General features: G+C 47.0%; 1 protein-coding gene across 3 annotated transcripts in view; it reads left to right on the top strand.

The window, feature by feature from the left end:
• Positions 1–24,213, top strand: part of IQCG (IQ motif containing G) — a 369,433-nt gene that overhangs the window by 215,360 nt on the left and 129,860 nt on the right. For all 3 annotated transcript variants that reach the window (XM_069617570.1, XM_069617572.1, XM_069617571.1), the window contains one exon: positions 16,560–16,691. In XM_069617570.1, the coding sequence (XP_069473671.1) occupies positions 16,560–16,691 (132 nt within the window). The remainder of the gene's footprint in view (positions 1–16,559; positions 16,692–24,213) is intronic.

Raw genomic sequence — 24,213 nt, forward strand, 5'->3', positions numbered from 1 at the left:
ACCACTGTCTCAGCTTCTGCCCATTTCCTCAGATCTCCCCACTAGGCTTCCATTTGGGGAGCACCAGCAGATTGCCATGATAGCACAATCCTGCGCTTGGCTAATACACCTGTAAGGTCCCTCATTCGGGTTAGGGGCGCTTTTGCCCTTCTACAGGGGAACATTCCCAACATACACACGGCCAGTGATGCATGGCAATCCCACCCTTCTCCACCCTACTCGCAAAGTCCTGCCAGAACACCCTAATCACCGGGCAGACCCAGAGCATGTACAACATGCCTGCCAGGTCATAACGAACTGTAACTGCCCTGCAAGGTAGTAGGATTCAAAATGCGACAGCTTTAGTCCGCCACCCTCCTAATCTCTACATAATGTGTCTAGCGATATTCTGCACCTCTTGAACCTCCCGACCCGAAAATGCATTTTAAAGGCCTCAAGAGAAAAAGACCTCAAGAGAAAAAGACCTCAACAATGCTGTATTTATGATCAAAAGAAAATCAGGCATTGTAAATCGGTCTTTTTCTCTTGAGACCTTTAAAATGAGGTCTTTTCACATAGAACCACTTGGTTCCCTAGCATAAGTCCCACTTATCTGAGACCTGTCTCCCAGTCTGTTCTCGGACCATCGCACCTGTGTATATCAGTTTTACCCACCGCAAAACTCGTTGGTCCACCCCAAAATGCTGCAAAACAGCATGCAGCCAATGCCACCACACAGAGTCAAACGCTTTAATCGCCTCGAGCGAAGCCATAATGTAATCTGACTCTACACGATTGGTCCTTTCTATTACATGGTGCAACCTGCACAGGTTTCAAGCTGTGCTTCTGCCTGGGACATTCCCCATCTGGTCAGGGTGTAGAAGAACTCCTATTCCATAGGCAGTTCGCCAGGAGCGCTGTGAGGCTCTTGCAATCCTGGCTGATCAATGAGAGCTGTCTATATGCCGCTCTCCAGCGGAGGCTTATTGGGCTTAAGTATCGGCACTATGGTGGACTCCCTCAGGCTAGCAGGCAGTCAACCCACCTCAAATTCCTCCTTAAGCATCCGTAGGAGTGTGGGCGCAAGCTCCTTTGCATACTGTTTGTAAAATTTGCCCGGGAGGCTGTCTCTCCCCGGCGTTTTACCTGAAGTCAGCGAGAGTATGACCGCCCTCATTTCATCTTCAGTAAGCGGATCATCAAGCATCTCAACCTGCTCTTGTTCTAAACAGGGCAGCCTAATTTGTGCCAGGGCAACCACTAAGACCCTTGTGCAGCCCTCCAAGTCGGTGCTGTATAACTGCTGGTAAAATCTACTAAAGACTAGGTTGATCTCGCTCAGGGCCCCACATTCATCCTTGATAGAGCTAATCATTTCCCTCTTCTCCCCTGCATGACTTAGCCAGGCCAGCACTGTCCCTGGTTTATCAGCACTTTTGTGGAGTTTCTCCACATATCTAGCATAATCATATTTGCTGAGTGCTCCCAATCAGATATGCATGCCTGCCGCAGCTCGATAAGCTGCCTTCTCAACTCCCGCAGTTCTGCCTTCCCCATTTTCCATCTCTGACTCTGTCCTGGAGATGCTATTTAACAGGTCTCTCCTTATACCACCCATTTTCCAAATGGCCTCACCCCTCATTACCACCTTTAATGTTTCCCACAGCGTACCTGCTCTGACCACACTATCAGCATTAAGAGCAAATAACTCCTCGATTCTTGTCCCCCATGTGCACTCTAAATGGCTTGTCAAGCAGTGCTTCCACTCTATTTCCATGTGGGGACTGGGGGCCTGCGCGCAATCCTTTGCCACGTCACCATGAATGGTGTGTAAACCGAGAGGACCCTTGCTTTATATTCTGCTGCTGCAAGTTCTCCCAGGGATTCAGTGCCTGTGAACATGTAGTCAATACACGTGTACACCATGTGCGGGCTAGAACAGTAAGAGAAGCCCCCTCTGTCCCCATGCAGCTGCCTCCAAATGTCTTCCAGCCCCAGCTCCCACAGCAGGGTGCCTAGTATCCTCGCTGGTGGTGTCGGCCTCCCATATCTAGCATTGGATCTGTCTAGCGTAGGGTCCAAGGTGCAATTGAAGTCGCCTCCCCATATCCACAGGCCGCCCACTATGGCACCAGTCTAGGGTACAAGGACTTGAAAAAGTAGGTAGCATACTGATTGATGCAGACCTCTCCCTGCTCCACAAACATATGCACAATAACCATCCTGCCCTCATTGTCGCACTTAGATTCAAGCAACTGGAAGGGTACAGACGGGGACACCCATTTAAGTGTGCCTCTGGCATATGCTTAATAGGCATATCCGTACGCATGTCCCCCCCTTCCTAATAATCCTGGCCTGCCTGGCAGCAGTGAGATGTGTCTCCTGTAACAATGCTAGGTGGACACCCTGTTAAGTTTAATGAAGTTGTTTAGTCCCCTTACGTTTCAGGAGACTAGCTGAATGTTACTCATCCCAGTTATGCCGTCTCCTTTCTCTCTGGTGTCCCAATCGCACCCTCTATTACCGCCACCAAAAAGTTTGCACTCACCCCACATCAGCAACAGGCGCAAATCGAACAGTGCGCACCCTGCGATTCCTCCCCCTTTCCCCTCCGCCCAGCGTGAGCCACAGGAGTATGGGCATGGTGTGGCAGCTTGGCGATCAGGACAATGCAGCATGCAGCTAGAACAAACAATAAACGTAACCCAAACCCCTCACATCCTCAACAATTGCCCAGTAGCTAGTGGTATGTTCAGGCACAGCCGCGTCTCGCGCTCAACCAGCTCTCCACCTCCTAGTCAACAGCTCTGCGTGCGGCAGCTAGGTACAAATAGGCTGTACCCGTAAATAGTCAGAACAGAAGGAAAAAGAGAAGAAAGGAGAGGAAAGGGAAGGAGGGGGGTGCAGGCCACAACACAGTTGCGGTGTCCGCTGGGTGCCTCCTCGTCCTCCCCGCGTGCCACTCTTCCCTGCTCCTGCTATTAAAAAAGTTCCTTGATGCCCTGCAACTTGTCGTCTTGGCCCAAAGTTCCCCAGTGCTTCCGCTGTCCATCAGGTCACCATATTAGATCGCCCGTGTAGCAGGGCTATTCCCATCGCTTCCATCCAGGCATGTGCCACATTCGTGCTGTAGTGTGAGGTGCCATTGTGGAGAGCCTTGCTTCTGGCTGGATAGATCAGCATGTATCTGAGGCCTGCTTGCCGAATTTGCTCTTTGGTATCGAAGGCCCACTTGCCGAAGTCGCTGCTTGGTGGGGCCAAACTGCACCCTCTGTTTCTACACTTTCAGCGTGTAGTCCGGATACACAGCCACCTTAGCTGACCCTCTTTCACTGACCCCACCTTGTCTGGAGAATGCAAGGATTGTCTCCCTATCCCTGCAGTTTAGAGTTTTAGGCAATCATTGGCCTCGGTGGCACCCTGGGAGGGGGATTTCAGGCTAAAGACTGGTGCGTACGCTCTACCGTAAAGCCCTGTGATAAAGTACCTGGCTCGACTTCCTGCAGCAGCAGATTTTACACATACATTGTGGGGTCGCTCCCTTCTGCCCCCTCTGGCAGGCCCAGGATCCTAATGTTATTCCGGCACGCTCTCCCTTCAGCGTCCTCAGACCTATTTTTCTGCACTGTCACCTTCATATTCAATTCCTGCACCTCCAACAGGGCCCCATCGATAGGTTGCTTGTTCTCGTCGGCCTGCCTCTCCACATATTTCCCTCTGCCTGCAAGCGCTTGGAAAGCCTGCCTCAGGAGGCCCCACATAAATAATGACCTCATCTATTTTTCTCTCCAGTGTGCTTTGTAGTGCTGCAATGGCCTTCAAGATTTGATTCTCCTCAGTCTTAGTGCACGGGGGCACAGCCCTCCTCCAGAGATGCGCTGCCTCCCTTCCCTTACGTGCAAAGACCTCCATGCTGATCTGTCTGGTCTTCCCCCTGCGTGGTTTGTCCTGCAAGTGATCTGGAGGGTGTCAAAGTTGGTGCTGTGGGGAGCCGAAGTCGCACACCCAGTCCTACGCCTGCCCCTCTGCGTATTTATGGGCTTTCAACACTCTGTGCTCTGCTTGCTCCCTCACCTCTGCAATGAACAGCATGCTTGATGGCTCCCTCAGCAAGGCCTCCCAGGGCTCAGGGACAGCTCACATCCAGGTCGGTGACTTTAATGGGGCTTGAGAGCCTGTTCTCCTCCGTTCAGCACTCCACACATTGTCTCCCTGTGCAGCCGTACCGCACTGCCTGCACTCAATCCTTTTTCCAGAAACGGGACGATCTGCTCTCCTGCTGCGCAGCCCTGGTGCCTTTACCCTTCCTCCCGCTGCTGCCTGCAATGTTAGTCTCATCCGCCTGCTCTGCCCGCAGCTCCCAACAGCCGGCCGGCCGTCCATACCTCCGGGCTGTGGCTGCAGCAGTCTCCTTAGTTGTGGGTGCGGCTGGCAGCTGTCTTCCCCCAATACCTCCAGCGCGTCTTGCACAATCTCCTGCAGTGCCCTCAGCGGCCTCAGGACCCCGGGGCAGCTGGTGCCATTTCCCCCCTCTCTTATGCCTGTCAGCTCAGGGTCACTCTCCTCCGCACTGCGGATGCCGTACTGACAGGTGCTGCTTACAGAGCCGTCTGCCCACACCGGGTAGCAATCACAGCAGTTTCCTCCGGTCTCTGTTCGGTTTTCAGCATTGCAGAGCTTATCTTCTATCGGATCCAGCGGGAGCTCATAGCAAACACGTCTTTACCACATGGCTGCTGGCTCCGCCTCCCTCCCCCTCCCCACTGGCTTCAGTCTCAGAGTTTGAAGAAGGATGCCTGTTGCCTTGTGCCACCTCTCCGAACTCCCTCCATGTTGGTGGACCAGCTACCATATGAAGCTGGGCGTATTGCTGGAGAGTGGCCTGGTGCATACATGGTTCACATATTCCCAGTTAGTAGTATGTTTTTTTTCTAATTTCAATGTTTATTGAGGAAATTAGCAGGTCCTGGGAGCTCCTTGACAGAGGGTCCTTGTTATTGTTTTTTAAATGATAACACTATTCTGAAAATGGCACTCTGACGCTCTGAAATAACCTTGCTTTTTGGGAATGTGACTAATGTTTAGGCATCAAACATTATGTCCTCCAATTTTCTTACATTTTTTTGTTGACTTGATATGGGCGATTTAAAAAGTATTTGCACTTTCATAATAGATAAACTCACTATCTTTTCCTAGTGTCTAATTATGTCTAACTTTTGCTTGTTAAAATGACTTTGGCAGAATTACTATACTAAGTTTTTCTAACTCTTTAGTGCAACCTTTACTCTACTGTGCCTGTTTGTTGCCTTTCAGAGTTTCGCAATCGTACTCACCTCAACTGCCAACACAGGGGAGATGGTCTATGCATTTGCCAACCTTTCAGCAAAAAAATAATTTAGGTAATCCCGATATTCTAACCCCTGCCCCCCTTATTCTGGTGGAACCACACCTCAACAGAAATATTTCACTGGTTTCCTGTTACTCTGATACCCCTGATGTATCTGTATGCCTCTCATACGTCCTGTCCCATTTCCTCCATAATATTAGGATGTCCAACAGAACAGAGCATGTTGCTAAGCAGCAATGTAGAATTGTTTTTACAGGTGCATGCCCTGGCATGCGCTGCAGGGTACCTACCCCGTGCTCCCCACCCTATCATCAGTTCCTTTCTCTGCGTCGGACTCGATGGAACACAGATTTTCAGTCCTGTTTCTAGCCTCTGAGGGCTTCCGATTACGGTACAAACTCTGCAAAGCTTTGGAATTTTTCTCTGGATCTTACTGTGGATGAGGCATTCATGAGGGCTAACTCACAATTTCCAGGGAAGTCACTGAATGTGTGTTTGCTGGTTATACTCCTCTGCAAGCATTGCACATTTTCTTTGACTAGCCTCCCTGCCTTTCCACAAAGTTTGATTATTTGTAGGTATTTTGATACTTCTCCTACTTGATGGTCTCCACTACCATATCTCCCTTCTCGCCCGCACTGTGATTGTCTCCTGCTGCCATGGGATTGCCCACCTGAATGCATATCTTTGCTACATTGAATATTGGCCCACGAGTGAGACCAGACAGCGGTATTCTACTCCTCCTTTTTACTCAGATTTGATTGACCTATGTAAACAGAAATATTTGTGCTATAACAACTGTAGCATTAACCTGTTGCTGCTGGTAATGGCACCCCCCAGCACGAGTTTGGTTTGAGCAAAGTGTGGTATTTTAAAGAGAGCTACAATGCTGCCCCATCCTGCTTTCCTGGTTATCACTATTGACACCTGTGCAGACGGAGTGCCTAGTTTTCATTCAGGTGCAAAGGTTTGCACTCCAAGTCCAATGTGCGAAATGCGCAAACATTTTGTTTTTTAGCAAAATGGAAAAACAACATGTCTGCTACAAGAATTGGAAAGGGAACACTTTCATAAAAGTAAGATCCCCTTTCTTTTTCCCTTTTTCCCCTTATGCCGAAGGGGCGACACAATGGATCAAATATTGCTGCACCACAGTTGATCAAATAACCTTTACTTGTTGGTGCAGCAGTATGTTGACAAAAAGGCAAGGTTACACTTGAACCTAGCTCTCCATCATTGGTATATTCATGAAATTCAAAACCGGGGAATAGCATAGCCCACGGGGTCGATCGCGTATTGCTTCATCAAAAGATATACTTTAAAAACCATTTTCTGTCTGTGTCCCACAGGAAAAATATAGAACCGGGTAACAGATAGACGGCTAAAGGCAAAGAGAGAAGCAGACAGCTGTCACTTAAAGGGAGTAAGCCAGGCTACACCTGTATCTCATCATGCAGTGTTGTGAAAGTTGAGCCTCAATTTGTTTTTCCGTTGCATAGGGGGAAAGGGAATCTCCCAGCATTCAGTAGGACTTTCCTCTCTGTCCTGAATTCACTGGGAAGCTGGATGGGACATTTAATAAAAATACTGTGACGATTCACTAGGTATCGTCACTTCTCCCCATGGGGTAGAACTTTCCCATGGGGCTAGGGAGGTGAGGCCGCTACTCAATATTTCCCATAGGGATGGTTTAATGTGGGAGGACCTCATGAGGAGGGACTCCCATTTTGTGGTTAAGGACGACCACCTTGGTAAAAGTCGGCACAACTTCTCAAGCCAGTTACCACCTGTCCCCCAACTCCCGCTTGATAGCACTTCTATTTGTTATTGTAATATTATACCAGTTACTTCTACTGAGACCAAGAAGATTGCTAACAATACAGATAGTATGACTAACTCCAATACTGGCATGAAAAAGATCACCCAGAGCATGAAGATTACCAGCAAGGCCAGTACTGAGACAAGGTGGACACCAGGAACCATGGAGAATGGTACAGAGAAGATCCAGGAATGGTATAGACTTCCATGGGGGAGTCGTATTGATAAACACAAACACTGACAAAGGACTTCAAGAAAGAGAGCTGCATACCCACATGAATGACAGTCAAGCCCAGGAAATTCAAAGGAGACGCAGAGGACATGGTGGGGAAGCCAAGAGCAGTCCACTCCCAAAGCAAGAGGCCAACGGTCCATGCACATAAAAATCATAATGAACTCCGAATACACTGTGAACTTTCTCCTCATCTTTCGTCCGCCTTCACTCTCATTCAACTTTATCGCTGCCCTCTCTAATTACCTGTCATCACTTTTAAAATCTAAAACCCGGTTTATTCTCCTTGAAGACTTTAACTACTGGCTAGGCCACAGTGACGACCCGATAGCCGTGGAATTAGAGGCAACCCTCTCAGATTTAGGCTTCGAGCAACAAATCCACTTTTTCACCCACCAATCGGCCATACCTTGGACTGGGTCTCCTCGCTCAACGTCTTAGGTCACGATACCCAGATCATGCCTTGTCCCTGGTCGGACCATTTGTTTGTCCACTTCTCCATCATGGTACCATTCCCCGAAAAATGTAAAAACATAAGTCTAATTTCACCACAACGCACAACTTCAAACACATCACCCAGGATAAAGTTGACCCTCTCCTAGACCCTGCAATGAATTTCACCGAGCACGCTTCTTTAACAGATATGTCATCCTTCCTCACTGATAACATTGTTCATATTTCTTCTTGTCTGACTCCTGCCAAATCCAAAAAATCTCTAGGTCCCAACAGAAGCAATTAATGGTTTACAAAGGAATTCCAAAAGTCCAAATCCCTTACCTCCAAGTTATTCCACCTTTGGAAATGTAATACTAACGTACCCTCTCACGAAGCGTATAAATCAGCCGCAAAATCCTATAGAACAGAGCTAACGGCAGCAAAGAAGACCTACCATAATCTTCAGATTCACAACGCCAAATCAGTCACGAAAGAACTTTTTAGGATCTTAAAAGATTCAGAATCCACTCATGGACCTCAAAGACAATTGCCACCCTCAGACAATTACTGGTGCCAACAAGTCCAAAAAGGAATGCATAACAAACTCTTGGGCATCAAAGCTGATATTGTCCTGAAACGGGCGGCCAACCCGGACTCTGTCCATAACAAACCTTTTTCTAGAAACCCAGTAGTCACTGAATTTAATTTCCACCCAATCTCCAAGGCTGAGTTGAAGATCACCATTGAACAACTTAAGGCTACTAAATGTAAGGGCGATCCCTGCTCTTCCTTGATTATAAAATCTTGTCCCCCCTATTGCTAAAAGCAATTTGTAAATTTGTAAATGCATCCTTACTAGAGGGTTGCATTCCCAACAACCTCAAAACAGCCTGGATCACCCCCATCCCTAAGAAGCCCGGGCTGACCCCTGAAAACCTGCTTAATTATCAACCAATCACCAACACTCAATTTCTTCTTAAGATCTGGACTGCGTGGCTTACTCGCAAATTGCTCTCCATCTGAACCAGCATCCCATCCTGAATATCTACCAGTTTGGTTTTAGACGGGGCTTTGACACGGAGACTTCCCTTTTGTATCTCAAGTCACCTCTTCTAGCACTCATGGATAAAGGTCTTGCCTCCCTCCTTCTTTCGTTGGATCTGTCCGCAGCATTCTACTTGGTTGATCATTCCATTATGGTATCCAGAATGGTTGAGGTCGCCAATTTCTCATTCTTTGCAGCATTGTGTTTAAAAGTCCTTTCTGGCGAATAGACAGAGTCGAGTCTGCCTCGGGGACTCCGAAGCTGCTCCAATTCCGGTGCTCTTCGGGGTACCCCAGGGAGCCAGTACCTCTCCCAGTCTTTATAATATTTACACAGCTCCCCTTTTCAAGATGCTGGAGAGGGAAGGGATCACCTTCTTGAATTACGCTGACGATACACAAGTTCTAGTCCCACTCTCTAGAGTGCACTCCCAGGACGAACAAGAGCTAAATAGAATCTTTTCATTAATTGAAAATTGGATGATGGGCAACGGTATTGTACAAAAAGACTGTATCTTAACGGTCGCATGAACAAAAAGTTCTAAAAATGCTATCACCAAAGGTTTGAACACCAAAAGTTCGAACCTTTGGTGGTAGCCTTGCAGGTAAAAAAAAAAAACAAAAAAAAAACAAAACAGGGGCTGCTGGGGTGTCCCCCGCAACACCCTGCTCAATATACTGTGTGGTATAGTGAGCGGGGTGTTGCGGGGGACACCCCCGCAGCCCCTGTAAAAGAAACAAAAAAAAAGAGAAAAGGACCCTGCGGCGCCGGTTCCCGATCACGGAAGTGAAAGGGAACTAGCGATGCTGGGACTCAGTGCGTCTGAAGGAAAGGTAAGTGGGGTTTGTTTATGTTGGGGGTGTGGGTGGGGGTGTGTTGATGGTGTGGGTGGGGTGTGTGTCATGGGTGTCTTGTGGGTGGGGGTGTAGGTATGGGCATGTATGTGTGTTCGCATGAGAAACGTGCAAACTTTTGGTGGTTTGCACCTTTCTCATGCGAACTTTCTGGCCGTGGCAAAATCAGCCGAGGTCGGATCACGTAGATCCATGGGCAACAATCTTGCTCTGAACAAAAGCAAAACGGAGTTGATGATAGTGGGTAGCCCCAATCATCTCTCCAAACTGGACCCAATTTATAAATCATTCAAGCTAGGCTCAGTGGAAATTTTCCCTCAACCAAAATTAAAAATATTAGGCGTGGTATTGGATCAGTCCCTCAACATGAGAGCTCACGTGAGCAGCGTTATCACTGCCTCCTTTTATTACGTGAAACTGCTAGCCCACCTGAGACCTTATATCTCGTAAGCAAACAGGGAAACCATTACCAGAGCCATAGTTGGCGCAAATATTGACTACTGCAGTAGCCTCCTTGTCAGTCTGGGATAAATTGACGCCAATAGACTTCAAGTAGTCCAGAACGGTGCAGTGCATGTAACTATGGGATTAGCCCGGCGTGACCATGTCTCAGCTGCCCGATGCACTCTACATTGTTTGCCTATCGAGGCACACTTTAAATTTAGACTATTGACGATAGTCTATAAATGTAGACCGGGCATAATGCCCAAATACCTGCAAGATCACATCCTTGATAAGGTCAACTATAGGCCTCTAAGGTCAAGCAACCAGATTCTGCTAGTACTCTCCCGCGCTGTAAACTCAAGAGGGTCGAGAAGGGGGCCTTCTACATTGCGGCACCCAAACTCTGGAACTCTCTTCCACACATTCTCAGACAGTATCCTTCTATCACCTAGTTCAAGAAGGCCCTTAAGACCAGGCTCTCTTACTGACCTCTAACTCTCATTTTTATCATTACTTCGGCCATGGTTCTTTACTTCTTGATGATCTGATTACTTTTTGTTTACTATGTTTGTTTTGCCTTGTATGCGCCCTCATGCCTCAGGGTTCATCGCTGCACGTTAGAAATTGATTAAAGTAAAGTAAAGACAGGAGTCCTTTGCCCAGGGTTATGGAGCTGGTCAAGGACGTCACTGGGGCTTGGAAGACGGTGCGCAACCTCCTGGGAAGTGGACCGTACAGTCCAGTAACAGGGCCTACAATGTTGGTGAAGAGACCGGGATGAAGGTATGTGGAGCGAGAGCAGCGGAGGCCAAAGATGCCCACGTAGCCTGGCAAGACGATGCAAGCACCCAGGAAGAACCAGCCATGAGTCCCGGAGCCAACAAAGGTAACTAGCAAGTCACAGGGACCGGTAGTACTTGGGAAGAGAGTCAACCAAGTGGGCCTAGTGAGAAGGGAAGAGAACCAAAGGTCTGGAACCCGAACCAAGGTGAACTCTATATTGATATAGTAAGGAAACCATGGCATCAACAGTAAGACAGACACACGTGACCACAGCTCAGTTTATTGAACTTCAAAAAGGGTTTGCAAAAACACCTATCTGATCCTAAATCTAAAGATGGGAGGAAGCTACGGCCATCAAATAATAATAACACAGTCCTAGTGGTGTCTTGTCAAAATAAAAGGGCCTATACTAATAAACCTATTGACAATCCTTCCCTCTAAATACAAATAGTGTGTGAAATAGGGTTACGAAAAACAAAGAACTGTTCACAAAATGATATGTCAGGATGTTTAGGCCGTGGCCCTCCCTTCCCCACGTTTTCAGCACGGGACAAGCACAGTCTCTGGCTTCTTTAGCACGAGGATACAGTTCAATCATTAGCATCAGGAACTTCTGTGCTCAAGTCTCTCTGCTTCTCAAAGTCTCTTCATTCAGACGGTTTGATGCGACCAAATAACAAGTTATTTTACTCTTTAGGTTTTCACAAGTATTCACTTTAGGTAATTCGCTATTCACCCCGGATCCCCTCATCCAGGCTCAGATCCCTTTTAACACAATGTTCGTAGGATATTCCTTTTTGGGTGACTCACGGTTCACCCCAGATCCCCCTCAGCCGGGCTCAGATCCACCTCATCACGATTTGGGTGGTAACCCTCAAATGCTGCGGTAACGCTATTACCGTCGTATTTAAGGGCTGGCCTAATCACGAGTTGGCTGCTAAATGGGCTGTTTTACCTCCAGCTTTTTTACTGGAGGTGAAAATCCCATTTAGCGCCCTGTGTTCTGCGCAATTATCGCTGGCTTAATTAGCGTGCAGTATTTGCGCCAAAAATGCCCCATTCGGTCCAACGGACCCAATGTAGAATGGGGATTTACTGTTAACGGCCAACCCATGATCCGGCGCTAATAACGCCGTACCGGCTGGTGCTAACGTAATTACAGTTCGGCGGTATTACAGTCGGGATACTGCCCAAATCGTGATGAGGCCCTTTGTCTCCCTCAGCCGAGCTTGGACCAATTTCAATTTTACACCAAGTAACAAAAACTATGGAATGTGCACAGGGTTTGGCTTGACCAATTGCAGGACCACTCTGATTTCACAATTCCTCCTTCTTTTAACACTCGTCGCCTTTCAGTTGGATACCTAACAGAGACCTTCGATTGAGCACCCACGTGACGCCAGACGACTGTCTGCGGTATAGTATCTTAGCTTCAAAGTTCATTCACACATGCTGTTTTAATTATATTCGTGTTGCTTGCCACATACGCTTCATACACTGTTCTCTTCAATCTTCTTTATACAATGTTGCCGCTCGCAATCTTTGTTTCCACACAGACCGGTCTGGTATCAGTCTCCCCATCTCACCGGCTGTACTGACTTCACTGCTGCTGCTTTGTTGTAGGAGCCAAGGACAGTACCACAGCGGCAATGATTCTCCCCGCCTTGACTATCCACACTGGAGAGCCCCGGTACCTCTGACACACAATGCAGGATTCTTCAACTTTGATTCCAGGTCTTGCGTTTCCATTTCTCAAAGGCTCATGAAAGTTACGGTTTTTCTGTGAAAAGGTCAAGGGCACTTCCCTCCTTGCAATCCTCTTCGGTCTTGCCACCTTTCTACTTGTATTAAACTGCCATTTTGGAACTGCTGCTTCCTCGTATGCTTTGCCTTGCTCAGAGTGTGCTTTCGTGCTCCGCCTTTTATCCGTGTGGGGACATGTAATGGAAGTCAGGTGTGTGTAATGGTCAGTAATTGCCTGACCCTGCCTGACCATTGTATTGGGACATGTCAGGTGTACGGCTCGGGTGTTAGTCCATTTTCTCTCACAGTGAACTGTCAGTGAGAAAGTGTTTGTGTTGGAATGGGGGAAGGGGTTGAGTTCCTAAGTATTCTACCTGGTAGGATGGGGTAAAGGTGTTATAGGGAAGGGGATACCACATCTCGCCTTCCAGTGTCCCACCTCCACTCCCCGAAGACCCCTCATCCAGGTGATCCTCCCGCACTGGTCCACCCACAGGAACTGGATCCAAAAGCGATTGGCTGTGTCCTGGCCACCTGGATGACAGATCCCTGGGGACTAGCGGGTGAGGCACATTCAGGTTTCTCACAATATGAAGCATCTTCCTTGTGGCAGTACTTTGGTAGAGAGTCAACCAAGTGGGCCTAGCGAGAAAGAAAGAGAACCAAGGGACTGGGACCCGAATGGAGGTAAAGGCTATGTTAATGCGAGTCATCTTCCTCGTGGCAGTACTTTGCAGGGGAGTGAACCAAGTTGCCCTAATAAAAGAAGAATAGAAACCAAGGTCTGGAACCCAAACTGAAGTCAGTATACAAGTCATCCTGCTTGTTATGTTATGTTATGGTATGTTATTTTGCATTTATATAGTGCCTTATGTACCATTGGTATGATCTCAAGGCGCTGGTAGGTTGAACGCCCTCAGGAACCGAAGTTCAAGTCAGTACTGTGGCAGTACTTGGCAAGAGAGTGAACCAAGTGGCCTGACAAGAAAGTGGGAGCAAACAGGGTCTGGGACCCAAACAAGTACAAGGTGAATATCTGAGCGAGGAACCCTCCAAACAGTGGTAAATAAAAGACCACTGACGGGCAAAGGAGAGTCTGGGACGTTGTGAACATTTCCTAATAAGGAGCCATTCCCCTGACCTCAAGTGGAACTTTTTTTGTTACTAACATCCAGGGGAAGGGAGTAATTCCCCCTGGGCACATTTGGAACTTAGTTGATACTAACATCCGGGGGAAGGGAGTCATTCCCCCTGGACACAGTTGGAACTTTGGTGAAACCATTATCCAGGGGAACAGTCATTCCCCCTGGTCCCAGCTTGAACATTACCAGAGAAGCCAGGGGAAGGCAGTCATTCCTCCTGGCTACTTCTAGAACTATGCTTAAACCAAGACCAAAGGAAGGAAGTAATTTGCCCTGGTAGCGATTGGAGTACTGAAGAGACTTTCTTTTTAAGACACCATTCTCCTTGTGAGAGAACTTTACTTTTGATTAAGACTCTTTAGTTGTAGTGTAAGGAAGAGATGTAGGGGTTTGACTCAGGACGGTGGCTTTTTCAGTTTATGGACATTCTGACAGATCAATTCTAGTTTGAGGCCTTTGTTAGAGTTGGGCATAGGCATGGCTGCCTTAAGGTGGAATCTGTCGTTTTCTTTTTTTACTCCTCTCTGTTTGCTAGTTCATTTCTTTCCTAACGCACTTGAAACAATGAGCATGAATGTGTTTTTTTTGGATATTTATTGTAAAAAAAAAAAAAAGATATGCACTTTTGTGTGTAAACATTTTGATTGGTTGGAAAAGCTTCAAGAAATATGCATTATTATGAAGTCTACCATGATTTGCCTGTAGGCTGAGCTTTTCAGTGTTTATGAATAGTAATGAAGGACTGACATTGGATAACAGGAGGCACAAATAGCCCATCAAGTCTCACCGAACGTTGATGAAGTACCGACAAACATGCCTGCAATCCAAGCAACATAATTGGTTTTGTGCGCCCACGAGATTGCTAATTTTCCTTCTAGTGCCTTATGCAGCATTCATTATACAAAGAGTGAAAAGTGCAGAGAACCGTGGCTCTATGGTTAACACCTAGAACTAAACTCTATTCACCAGCGCCTTGATATGTCAATAATGTAGAGGTCTCAGAGCAACAAGGTTTGTCTGGAGGCTGGAATATTATGCACCGCAAGAGTAACCAGACCGGTGCAAGAGAAGGAGCAGGGATAAAGTTTAAGAGGTCAGGGAAATAGGTTGCAGGTGAGAGAAAACAAAGGAGGTGTAAAGAAGAGTGCGCATGTTCGATGATAGTTTATGAGCAGTTTGATCCAACTACAGTTGTCCTTCATTCACAAATTGCAGATACATTAGTATGTACATTCCAAGTGTTTGTAAGTAAAAGGGACTGTCTATATGAAGCAGCTTTAATGAGCAACAGATCATTGATACCAAGCATTGTTTGGCTGTGGGATAGACTCAGGGTGTTCGCAAGCAGGCGCTGGTATTGTTATTCTTTTCCCCAGATGTACCTGTACATTTCCTGTGGACAACTCCAGAATATTAATTCTTGGTCGGCTAAGCCAAGAGTGGCCCTGTATAGTAAGGTACAAGGTGAATGTGGGTAGAGAAGACTAGGGGAGGGAAGGCTCTCATTGATGAATGCAATGCCAACTTATAGTGAAAGCCTGGCACTCATTAGCATAGTAGTTTCTAGTAAACATTTGTACCTGAGATTGAAAACTGGTTTTCCTGATGAAGTTATATGACAAGTTCTCAGAGGAAGTGATCAGATTCCAATTTAAATAGTGTTAAACCCGAGGTTACCAGTCCAGCTTTTTGGATGGAGCTATTCCTAGCTGTTGTAGTTCTATGACTAAGTGTAACAAAACTCTTAAGATTCCTCAAAGCGCAGGGGCCATCCTAGAGGCAACCTCCCCGTTGGTGGAGCCATGCATCTGCGAGTTGCCCAATAATCCGAGAGGACATGTTAGCAGGTTGAAGGGGCCCCTTGTCCAAGAGTGTTAATGGTTTTTCAGCGGGGAAGTAACCTCCTTCCCTCTATGCTGCTTTCTTGATTTTTAATCTTTGCTGAGGTAACTCTATATAAGATGGAAGGTGTCCAGCTATAATAACATCCACAAATGATGATGGATAGAATCTAAAAAATAAAAGATGTCATCCTTAAAACATCGGAAAAGACCTTGTTCCCTTTTGTGTACAACCCTATTATAGAATACAGTTATTTAGCATTGAGCATCTCTTGGAATCGATGGAGATAAGGAGTGATGAGTTGATAAGCAAAATATAAAGTTATACCGCTTTGTGAGAGCGAAAATATATTTTATTGCATAATGTTGAACGCAGCAGGCAATATGCAGATATAAATAAAAGAAATTGAACCTAGAGCAAGACCATTCTTAACCAGGTACACATCCTTCTTTCCAATTCCTAATCGGCATAATTACAGGTATTCTGTTTGGAAAATATCAAAAGTGTTACTGACATCCACTGACACCACTTCAAAATACTTTGCTCGTTCTTCCAATTCTCCTGGTCACCCTGTCAAAGAAGTCTACCAAGCATTTGTGGATTATGATTAGATTTGCAGTTGTTGGCAGTACAAAGTACTACTCGTGCCACTCGGAGAAGGAGTAGTTGGTTTTGCAGGATCACCTCTTAGCTATGTGTATAGTGTTCTATACCAAATGTTGCTTATTGCTTTACCGTCTTTTATGGTTGTTTGTCTCACTCTTCCTTTCATAAATGAACTCATATCAACCTCACTTCCACATACCAAAGCACTTCCCCATGTGGTGTCTATGATGTCCTTGACAATTTTCAGTATATGCTCCCTGATAAATGTTTCAATATCTTGTTCTACTAGGAGCTTGAAGAGAAGCTGGAATTCTGGATGGAGAAGTATGATAGGGACACAGAAGGCAAACAGCAGGAACTGAATTCCCTTAAATCTGCCAAGGCAAATAACCTGATTCAACTACAGGAACTAGCTAAGCAGGTAACAAGATCTCTTATATTGCAATGTTGGGAGATACTGTAATATTACTGGTCTGTCGGGAAACATCTGAAGACTCTCCTTTTCACACTGAGTGTGGTTTGATCTATGCTCCCCCTCAGTTGTCAACAGACTGTACCAAACCGACAACACTGTGATGTTTGCTGCCTAATTTCAAGTTGAAGTGTAACCTGTCGTCTTGTATCCAGCAGAATCCAGTGCCTTTGATGCCCTCGGGTTACTGCACTTAATAAATGTATAAATAAATAACCTGATTCAACTAGAGGAACTAGCTAAGCAGGTAATGAGATATATTCTATAGTAATGTTGGTAGATACTGAATTCAGTTATAACATGATTCAACTACAGGAACGAGCTAAGCGGGTAATGAGATCTATTCTATAGGAATTATAGTTGATACTGCAATCAATTAGTATCCAATAGGCACTGCCAGCGATGGGCTCTACTAAGTAGTACATGGTGGTTTCAGAGAAGTTCACCTGCAGGTATAATAAACTATAATAAAAGGTATAATGGGTGCTGACAAGGGGCACAAATATACTGCCAAAATCACTAAAGCGACTTGAACAGAGATCAGTGAGATAATTTTTAGAAAGGCTCATGTGTCGTCAAGAGCTGACTGAGGCAGATACCATATTGGCAGCACTGATTCAGTAGGAATCTTCTGTAGCTTGTAAGTACTATGGCTAACTGACGAATGATGTTCACAAACTCTTGTTTTCTTTCTTTCTCTCAATCTTTATTTCACACTTTGGTACTTGGACTAGAATTCACTGTGCCAGCTCTCCTTCTCTCAGAGTCTTTATGGGACGCTTTTGTTCTTGACTGCATTTCCCAACATGGCCGGTGAGGCTCAACCTGTTTGGTCTTACTTCCAGGATCTCCCTTCTACCTAGCCTTGTCCTCATAGTTGTACTGCACCAGGTTTTCCCATAGACTTCCAACATCAGTGACGTCTCCAAACACAGCAGTTTCCTCTGTAGATATGTCACCCCACCCACCCACCCACCCACCCCCCATTTCTTGCAGAACCTCGTGGCTATCGTCATATCAATTTTACTGTGCCTTATTTTTCGGAAAGATGTTCTTTTTGCTGCTTTCCACCCATATACTTCTATGGGATACAGTTTCTTTTTGCTTGGTTTTGCCTCCTGTCCTGACTTTTTTGAGGGAAGTAAAGCCTTCTGCTTTACTTTTCTTATCTATTTGCTCATTTGTATGTGGAAACGTATCAGTCCCTAAGAATATCAGTACTGGGAGACTATGGTCCTCATTACCGGTCCGGCGGTAACCCTGCCGGTGTGACCGGCGGGTTGCCACCGGACCGTAATATTTTACCGGCACCTGACTTCCCAGTGCCACCTGCTCATTATGAGTCTGGCGGCGCCGGCACATTGTAAGTCCCCATTCCCATTGTGTCCTATTGGACTCTATGGGAGTGGGGACACAGAAGCACCGGCACTGTTAGCAACGGTGCTGGTGCTTCTGTGAACAGTCTGGCTACTGTGGCCGCAGCGCCCAGCAGGTTCAGACCTGTCGGGCACAGCAGCCACGGCAGGCAGACTCAGAGTTTACTGGCACCCTTGTTTCCGAACCGGCAAACTCGTAATGAAGCCCTATTTCCCCTTTGTGGATTTCTTGTATTTTTAAAACTCCACATATCGCCTAACAGTGAAGAGCGGTTAGGATAATTTGCATCTTTATAACTTTCTTTTGTGGCTTTTTGGTTACAATTGCAATGTCAGGAAGCGCTGGTGGCAGCAAATATTTTTCGACCGTGTTTTGAACTATTTACTCTTGCACATTTGTAACTACCGCAAATGGCTACGAAGAGTGGTTAGCACAGTAAGATGACTGTGCCAAAGTATTTTCACCTTTCCTTTGGCCATATTGTTCTTTGGCATTCTTCCAGCCCTCTTTGGTATGGAATTGCCATGTATATGGAGCCCTTCCCTGTGGAAAGCTGCTGCTTTCCTGTGCAAAGTGGCGGTCTGTGTGTAAACCTGGATGTGGGCACTTGCAGGGTCTGGTCCCAGTCCACATCCAGGTGCCTGAATGTCTGTTGCTGGACAGATTGTGTGGCCAGTGACTATCCATGTTTGGATAGCGACTAACAGTTTGAATGGTGCAGATCCTTACCATTGGTGGAAATGGGTGAGCTTCTAGTCCAAATACTAAATCAAAGGAGGACTTCCATTCGACGCATCTTCACTGGAGCCAAAGACCCCTATGAAAAATGCAGCTGTTGACCAGCGGACCAGCATCAACTCCAGTGAAGTCCCTGTGAAGCCCTGCTCCTCTGTCTGATCGCAGAAAGACCCCCATTGGTGCTTCAACCACTAGATCACTGGGAACAACCAGTCTCTGCCCTTCAAATGTGTCCCTGGACTACCTAGTGATTTGACCAGCTCTCTCCTGGACTACAGCGCTGCAGCTGTTCTGAGTGCATCCTTGGAACTTGGAGGAACTTCAGGTTGTGCTACAAGACACCCACAGCTGCACTTTCAGCCTTTTAGTCCCAACGGAAGCCTTGGAGAGCCTGCTCCTTTGTTCGCCAACCAAAGAAAGCATGTCAGCACCAGCGTGGTGACTTCCATTGCATCCAATCTTCTTTGCTCCCAGGAGGTGTCCTGAGGTTGCCTACTCCGCAAATGTCTTCTTCATTTCTTCGCAAGGGTGTTCAGCTGGACATTGCCTGGAACTGAGATTCAGGTACCACGACCGACCAAACGTAAATGCTGTGCCTGAAAGTAAACTCTGCACCCATGACCACCCTGGGCCTCTCTTGACTGGACCAAGCACAGAAGAACATGCCCCCCCAATGGAATCTGGAACCTCTGCAGTGGTCTCTGGAGAACTCAGAGTAAGGGGGGGGGGGCGGGGGGTAACACACCTATTCCTATTTCTCTTTTTTTCCTGACTCAAATTGGTGGTGGTCTAGTCAAGGATCCCCTCCTCGGCTTATCTTAGTGGAGTGGGATTGAGAGACCTACTTGCCTAAACTTCCCTTAACTTTTTGTAACTCTGAATCGCAACCACTGCATCCTCCAATCACCTAATACACATACCTGAAAAGTTTATCTTTTGGAACTGATGTCTTTTACAGCACTAAGCCCCAAACCATCTCAGAACTGTGCTTATTAAGTGATAGGGAAGTTTTAGTACTGCTTTTAAGTGTTTCTATTGTGTTTTATGCATCTGACTACTTACCTAAATTGCACTGGTTTTGAATAATATGCTTTTCTCTCTTCTCACAAGAGTGAATGTAGTTATCTATTTTATAGTAAGTCTGTGACAATATTCGCATTGAGGTTTCATTGCTTAGTGTGTATTTTAGGCCTAATAAATCATTGAATATTTGTATACTTACCTGTCTAACTGGAATTGCGTTGTTCTGTGCGGACCCATTGTGGCCCTAGACCACTCTCACCATCAGTGCCCCTAACTAAGTCTAAGCCCTACTGCTCTGCTACCTATCTTGATTGGGTTTGGCTAGGCCTCAGTGTCTTTCTGTTCACCATAATAGGATGGCCTCCCAAAATCCACTGCCAGGGTTGATTTTGGAAATCCTTCTTAACACGTATTCCTTTGGTGGCGCAGTCTCTGGATTCTCTACCAACGCCCTCTGGGGCCTCCATGTCCAACCAGAAGGGGCTGGCCCAACCAAAGTCATAGTGTTTGCTACTCCAGCAATCTGACCCCACCCTCTTTCAGGCTACAGCTACTATCGACTGTATCACCTCTTCCAGTTCTTCACCACTTCTTCCACTCTAGTGTGCCTCTTCCCATTCCCACACTTCTCATGACTCTACCCCATTGTCAAGGAGCCCTTTGACCTATTCCTACTGGGCTCACTGTTGCACTCATCTGTGGTGCCTCCTCACTCACTAGCACCTTCAGACCTCAGCGCCTCAGGAAGAAGGGAGGCAATAAAACCCCAGATCACCATCCTGAATCCCACCTCCACCTCTCTTCAGAGCTGCCTGGCGAGTGGTCGATGCTACCCCGCTACTCCATCCCATCCAGCCCAAGGATGACTAGCTTTGTTTCTCTCTCCACCAGGGCCTGCATGTAATAGACAAGTCATTTCTTATCAGTATTTGCCATGTTTCTAAGTAATGCAGAAGAAAGACTGACACAAAGGGGTCATGGTAATTATTAGAAACATTTATTTAGATGCAAAACGGAAAAGAAAACCCTATCTCGCCCTAACTCTGAGGGGTATCCCTGCCTCAACTGAAATAACTAGTGACCGAATGTCCAAAGCAAAGTACCAATATCAGAATCCTAACTCTGCCCCCACATCAAAGTTTCAATAAGGTCTTTCTACCACAAAGGGAGTGGAACCCCTTCCCCTGGACAAAAGACAGTTCTGCAATCTTCAGAGCTTGAAGTATTGGGTACTATCTCCCTTCCGTGGCCTTGTTCAGGTTATTTGCAAAGTTCAACAATGGTGGGGGAAAACTCTGTCCCTAGTTGGCCCTTCTCGGCTTCTTTTCTGTCTGTGTCCCCAACCCTAAATAACAGACCTGGTTCCTCTTCACCAGGCACAGTTGCAAAAACAAAAGGTAAAGTTCAACAAATGTTGGGTACAACTGAATTCCCTAGTTGGCCCTTCTCTGGCTACTTTTCTGTCTATGGGTCCCCAACCCTGGTTTTTGATTGATTGTTTATTTGTATAGCGCCTATACACAATGGGTTTCAAAGCGCTTCAAGGAGGGGGGGAACATGGGAAAATACAGTTAAATTCTTACAGGTCCTTGAAACAAATCAGAATGTGAGAAATAACTATCATAACAGATAGTCCAAGTGCATGGAACAATAATGGAGAGGTGAGGGTGGAAAAGGAGACAATACAAGCAGTAGCATTACTAGGCCTGATTGCAATTGTTGCAGTGCAAAAATGACAAAAGGAGAGGGAGGAGGGGAGGAGTGGGGGAGGGGAGAAGAGAGGAACAAACAGGTGACTATCTTAAAGGGTCAATGAACAATCAAGGTAGTCCTGGGGGGAGGGGAGGAGAAGACAAGGAGGAGGGGGAAACAGACAAACTATTATCAGAGGTCAAAGGCCAGTGATAAGAGTTGGTGCTCGTAAAATAGAAGGAAAAGGGGGGAAGGGGAAGGGAGGATGGTTGCAGGCAGGCGACTACAATTACTGTGCCTGATGGCAATTGAGGTAGTGACCAAACTTATACAGGACAAGGGGTGGGAGAGGAGGAGGGAAGAGCAAACTGCTGCAAAGCCAGGCAGCTACAATTACTATGCCTGACGGCAATTGGGGTAGTGCCGGAGAATTGACAGAAGGAGGGGGTTGAGGGGAGGTTGGCAGATCTGGTTTCCTCCCACCAGACACTGCGACTAAGAATAGCCTGGAGGCACCCCCAGGCTTTGGTGGGTCCCTGACCCTGCTTGGCAGACCTGATTTCCGCCCACCAGGCACTGCGATGAAGAAGAACAAGTTACTTTCTTACCTGGTAACGTTCTTTCGATGGGATGGTCCGACGACGTATTCCATATCTATGACAGTAACCACCACAGCTGTGCTGCTTCGGAAAATCTTTCGGCGTCTGCGTCCTGCATCGATGACGTCGATATGCCGTCCTCGAGGACCTCCTCCGACGGCCGACGCCACCAGATGTTATAAGTAGGACGCACGACGCCCGTAACCTCAGTTGTAGTTTTTTCCCAGAACATGTGGCACCAATCTTCTGCCAGTATGACCACAGAAAGCCTTGCGGAAACGTAAGCTGCAATCGCATAAGAAATTCTGTAGCGGGGTAGGCAGGGAGGGAGCGATATGGAATACGTCGTCGGACCATCCCATCGAAAGAACGTTACCAGGTAAGAAAGTAACTTGTTCTTCGAGGGGATTCGGTCCTCCGACGTATTCCATATCTATGACAAGACTCCCAAAGCAGTACCATTTTAAGGAGGTGGGAAAATAATTTAGAATATACAAGTTTAGAATGCTCAATGAAATTGCAGGGTAAAGGACCGCCTTGCCAAAGGCCAGATCCTGCCCCCGGATAGAATCGAGGGAGTAGTGACGTACAAAAGTCTGGACCGAAGCCCAGGTGGCTGCATCACAGATGTTACGAATAGGAACACCCCTCTGCAGGGCAGTAGAGGCAGCCATACCCCTAGTAGAATGGGCCCGTAAGCCTACCGGAGGGTCCTTACCCGCCAATCGGTAACATTCGGAAATTGCCAAGATGATCCATCGAGACAAAGTCTGCTTAGTAACAGCTTGTCCCAAACGCCTTCCAGTGTAACCAATAAAGAGTTGATTGTCCACTCTGACCCGGGACATACGTGAAATGTAGAAGCTTAAAGCTCTCCTAGGATCCAGCCTATGGAGCCTCTCCTCTTCCTTACCAGGATGTGGAGGAGGATAAAATGCTGGAAGAATAACTTTCTGGCTTAAATGAAATTCCGACACCACCTTCGGAAGAAAGGAAGGACGAACTCTAAGGACAACCCTGTCCTTACGAAACACAGTGAAGGGTGGCTTAACTGAAAGTGCCTGTAACTCACTCACTCTGCGAGCGGAAGTGACCGCAACTAAAAACACAGTTTTAAGAGTTAACAGTCTCAAAGGACAAGAATGCAAAGGCTCAAAGGGAGCACCCATTAGAAACTTGAGAACAAGGTTCAGATCCCAACCAGGCACCTGGAAAGGTGACGGAGGGAACACATTAGTGAGCCCTTTCACAAACTGAGAAATCAAAAGGATTTTAAAATAAGAACACTCCTCAGACGAGCACTTAAATATAGACAGCGCCAGCAGGTAACCTTTAACGGTACCCACTTGCAGGCCCTTGTGGGCCAAAGAAAGCAAAAAAGATAGAACCATAGTAATGTCACATGAAAAAGGATCCACATTCTTAACCCTGCACCAGTCGCAGAACTTTCTCCAACGGCAACGGTACAGGGACTTTGTTGCGGGCCTTCTGGCCGAAAGCAACACCTCCATCACGTCTTCAGGGAGGTTCCAATCCTTATACCTCAACCTTTCAGAAGCCAAGCATGAAGATTGAGGGATCTGACCTCTGGATGGAGAACCTGACCCCCTCCCGTGAGAGCGGATCGTCTCGGTAGGGAAGACGACGTGGAGGGCAGATGGACAAGTCCAGAAGGTCCGGGTACCACGTCCTCCGGGCCCACGCCGGAGCAATGAGGATCATCCAGGAACCGAACCTTCGTAGCCTCCGCAGCACTTGCGGGATCACAGGGACTAAAGGAAATGCGTACAGCAGTGGGAATGACCACTCCACCATAAACGCGTCTCCCAAGGCTCCTCTTGGAGGAAATTCCCGCGAGCAGAACCTTTTGCACTTCCGGTTGACACTGGAGGCGAAGAGATCCACTTGAGGGGTCCCCCAAAGGGCGAAGATCTCCAGGAGAATCTCCTGAGCCAGCTCCCACTCGTGAAATCGTGCTCTGCCTGTTCAGAGCGTCCGCCGTCTCATTTTTGTCTCTGGCCAGATGAACTGCCGAGATCGAA

Source organism: Ambystoma mexicanum, chromosome 10 (assembly GCF_040938575.1).
Source record: "Ambystoma mexicanum isolate Mex_15411 chromosome 10, UKY_AmexF1_1, whole genome shotgun sequence".
NCBI classification, from domain to species: Eukaryota; Metazoa; Chordata; class Amphibia; order Caudata; family Ambystomatidae; genus Ambystoma; species Ambystoma mexicanum.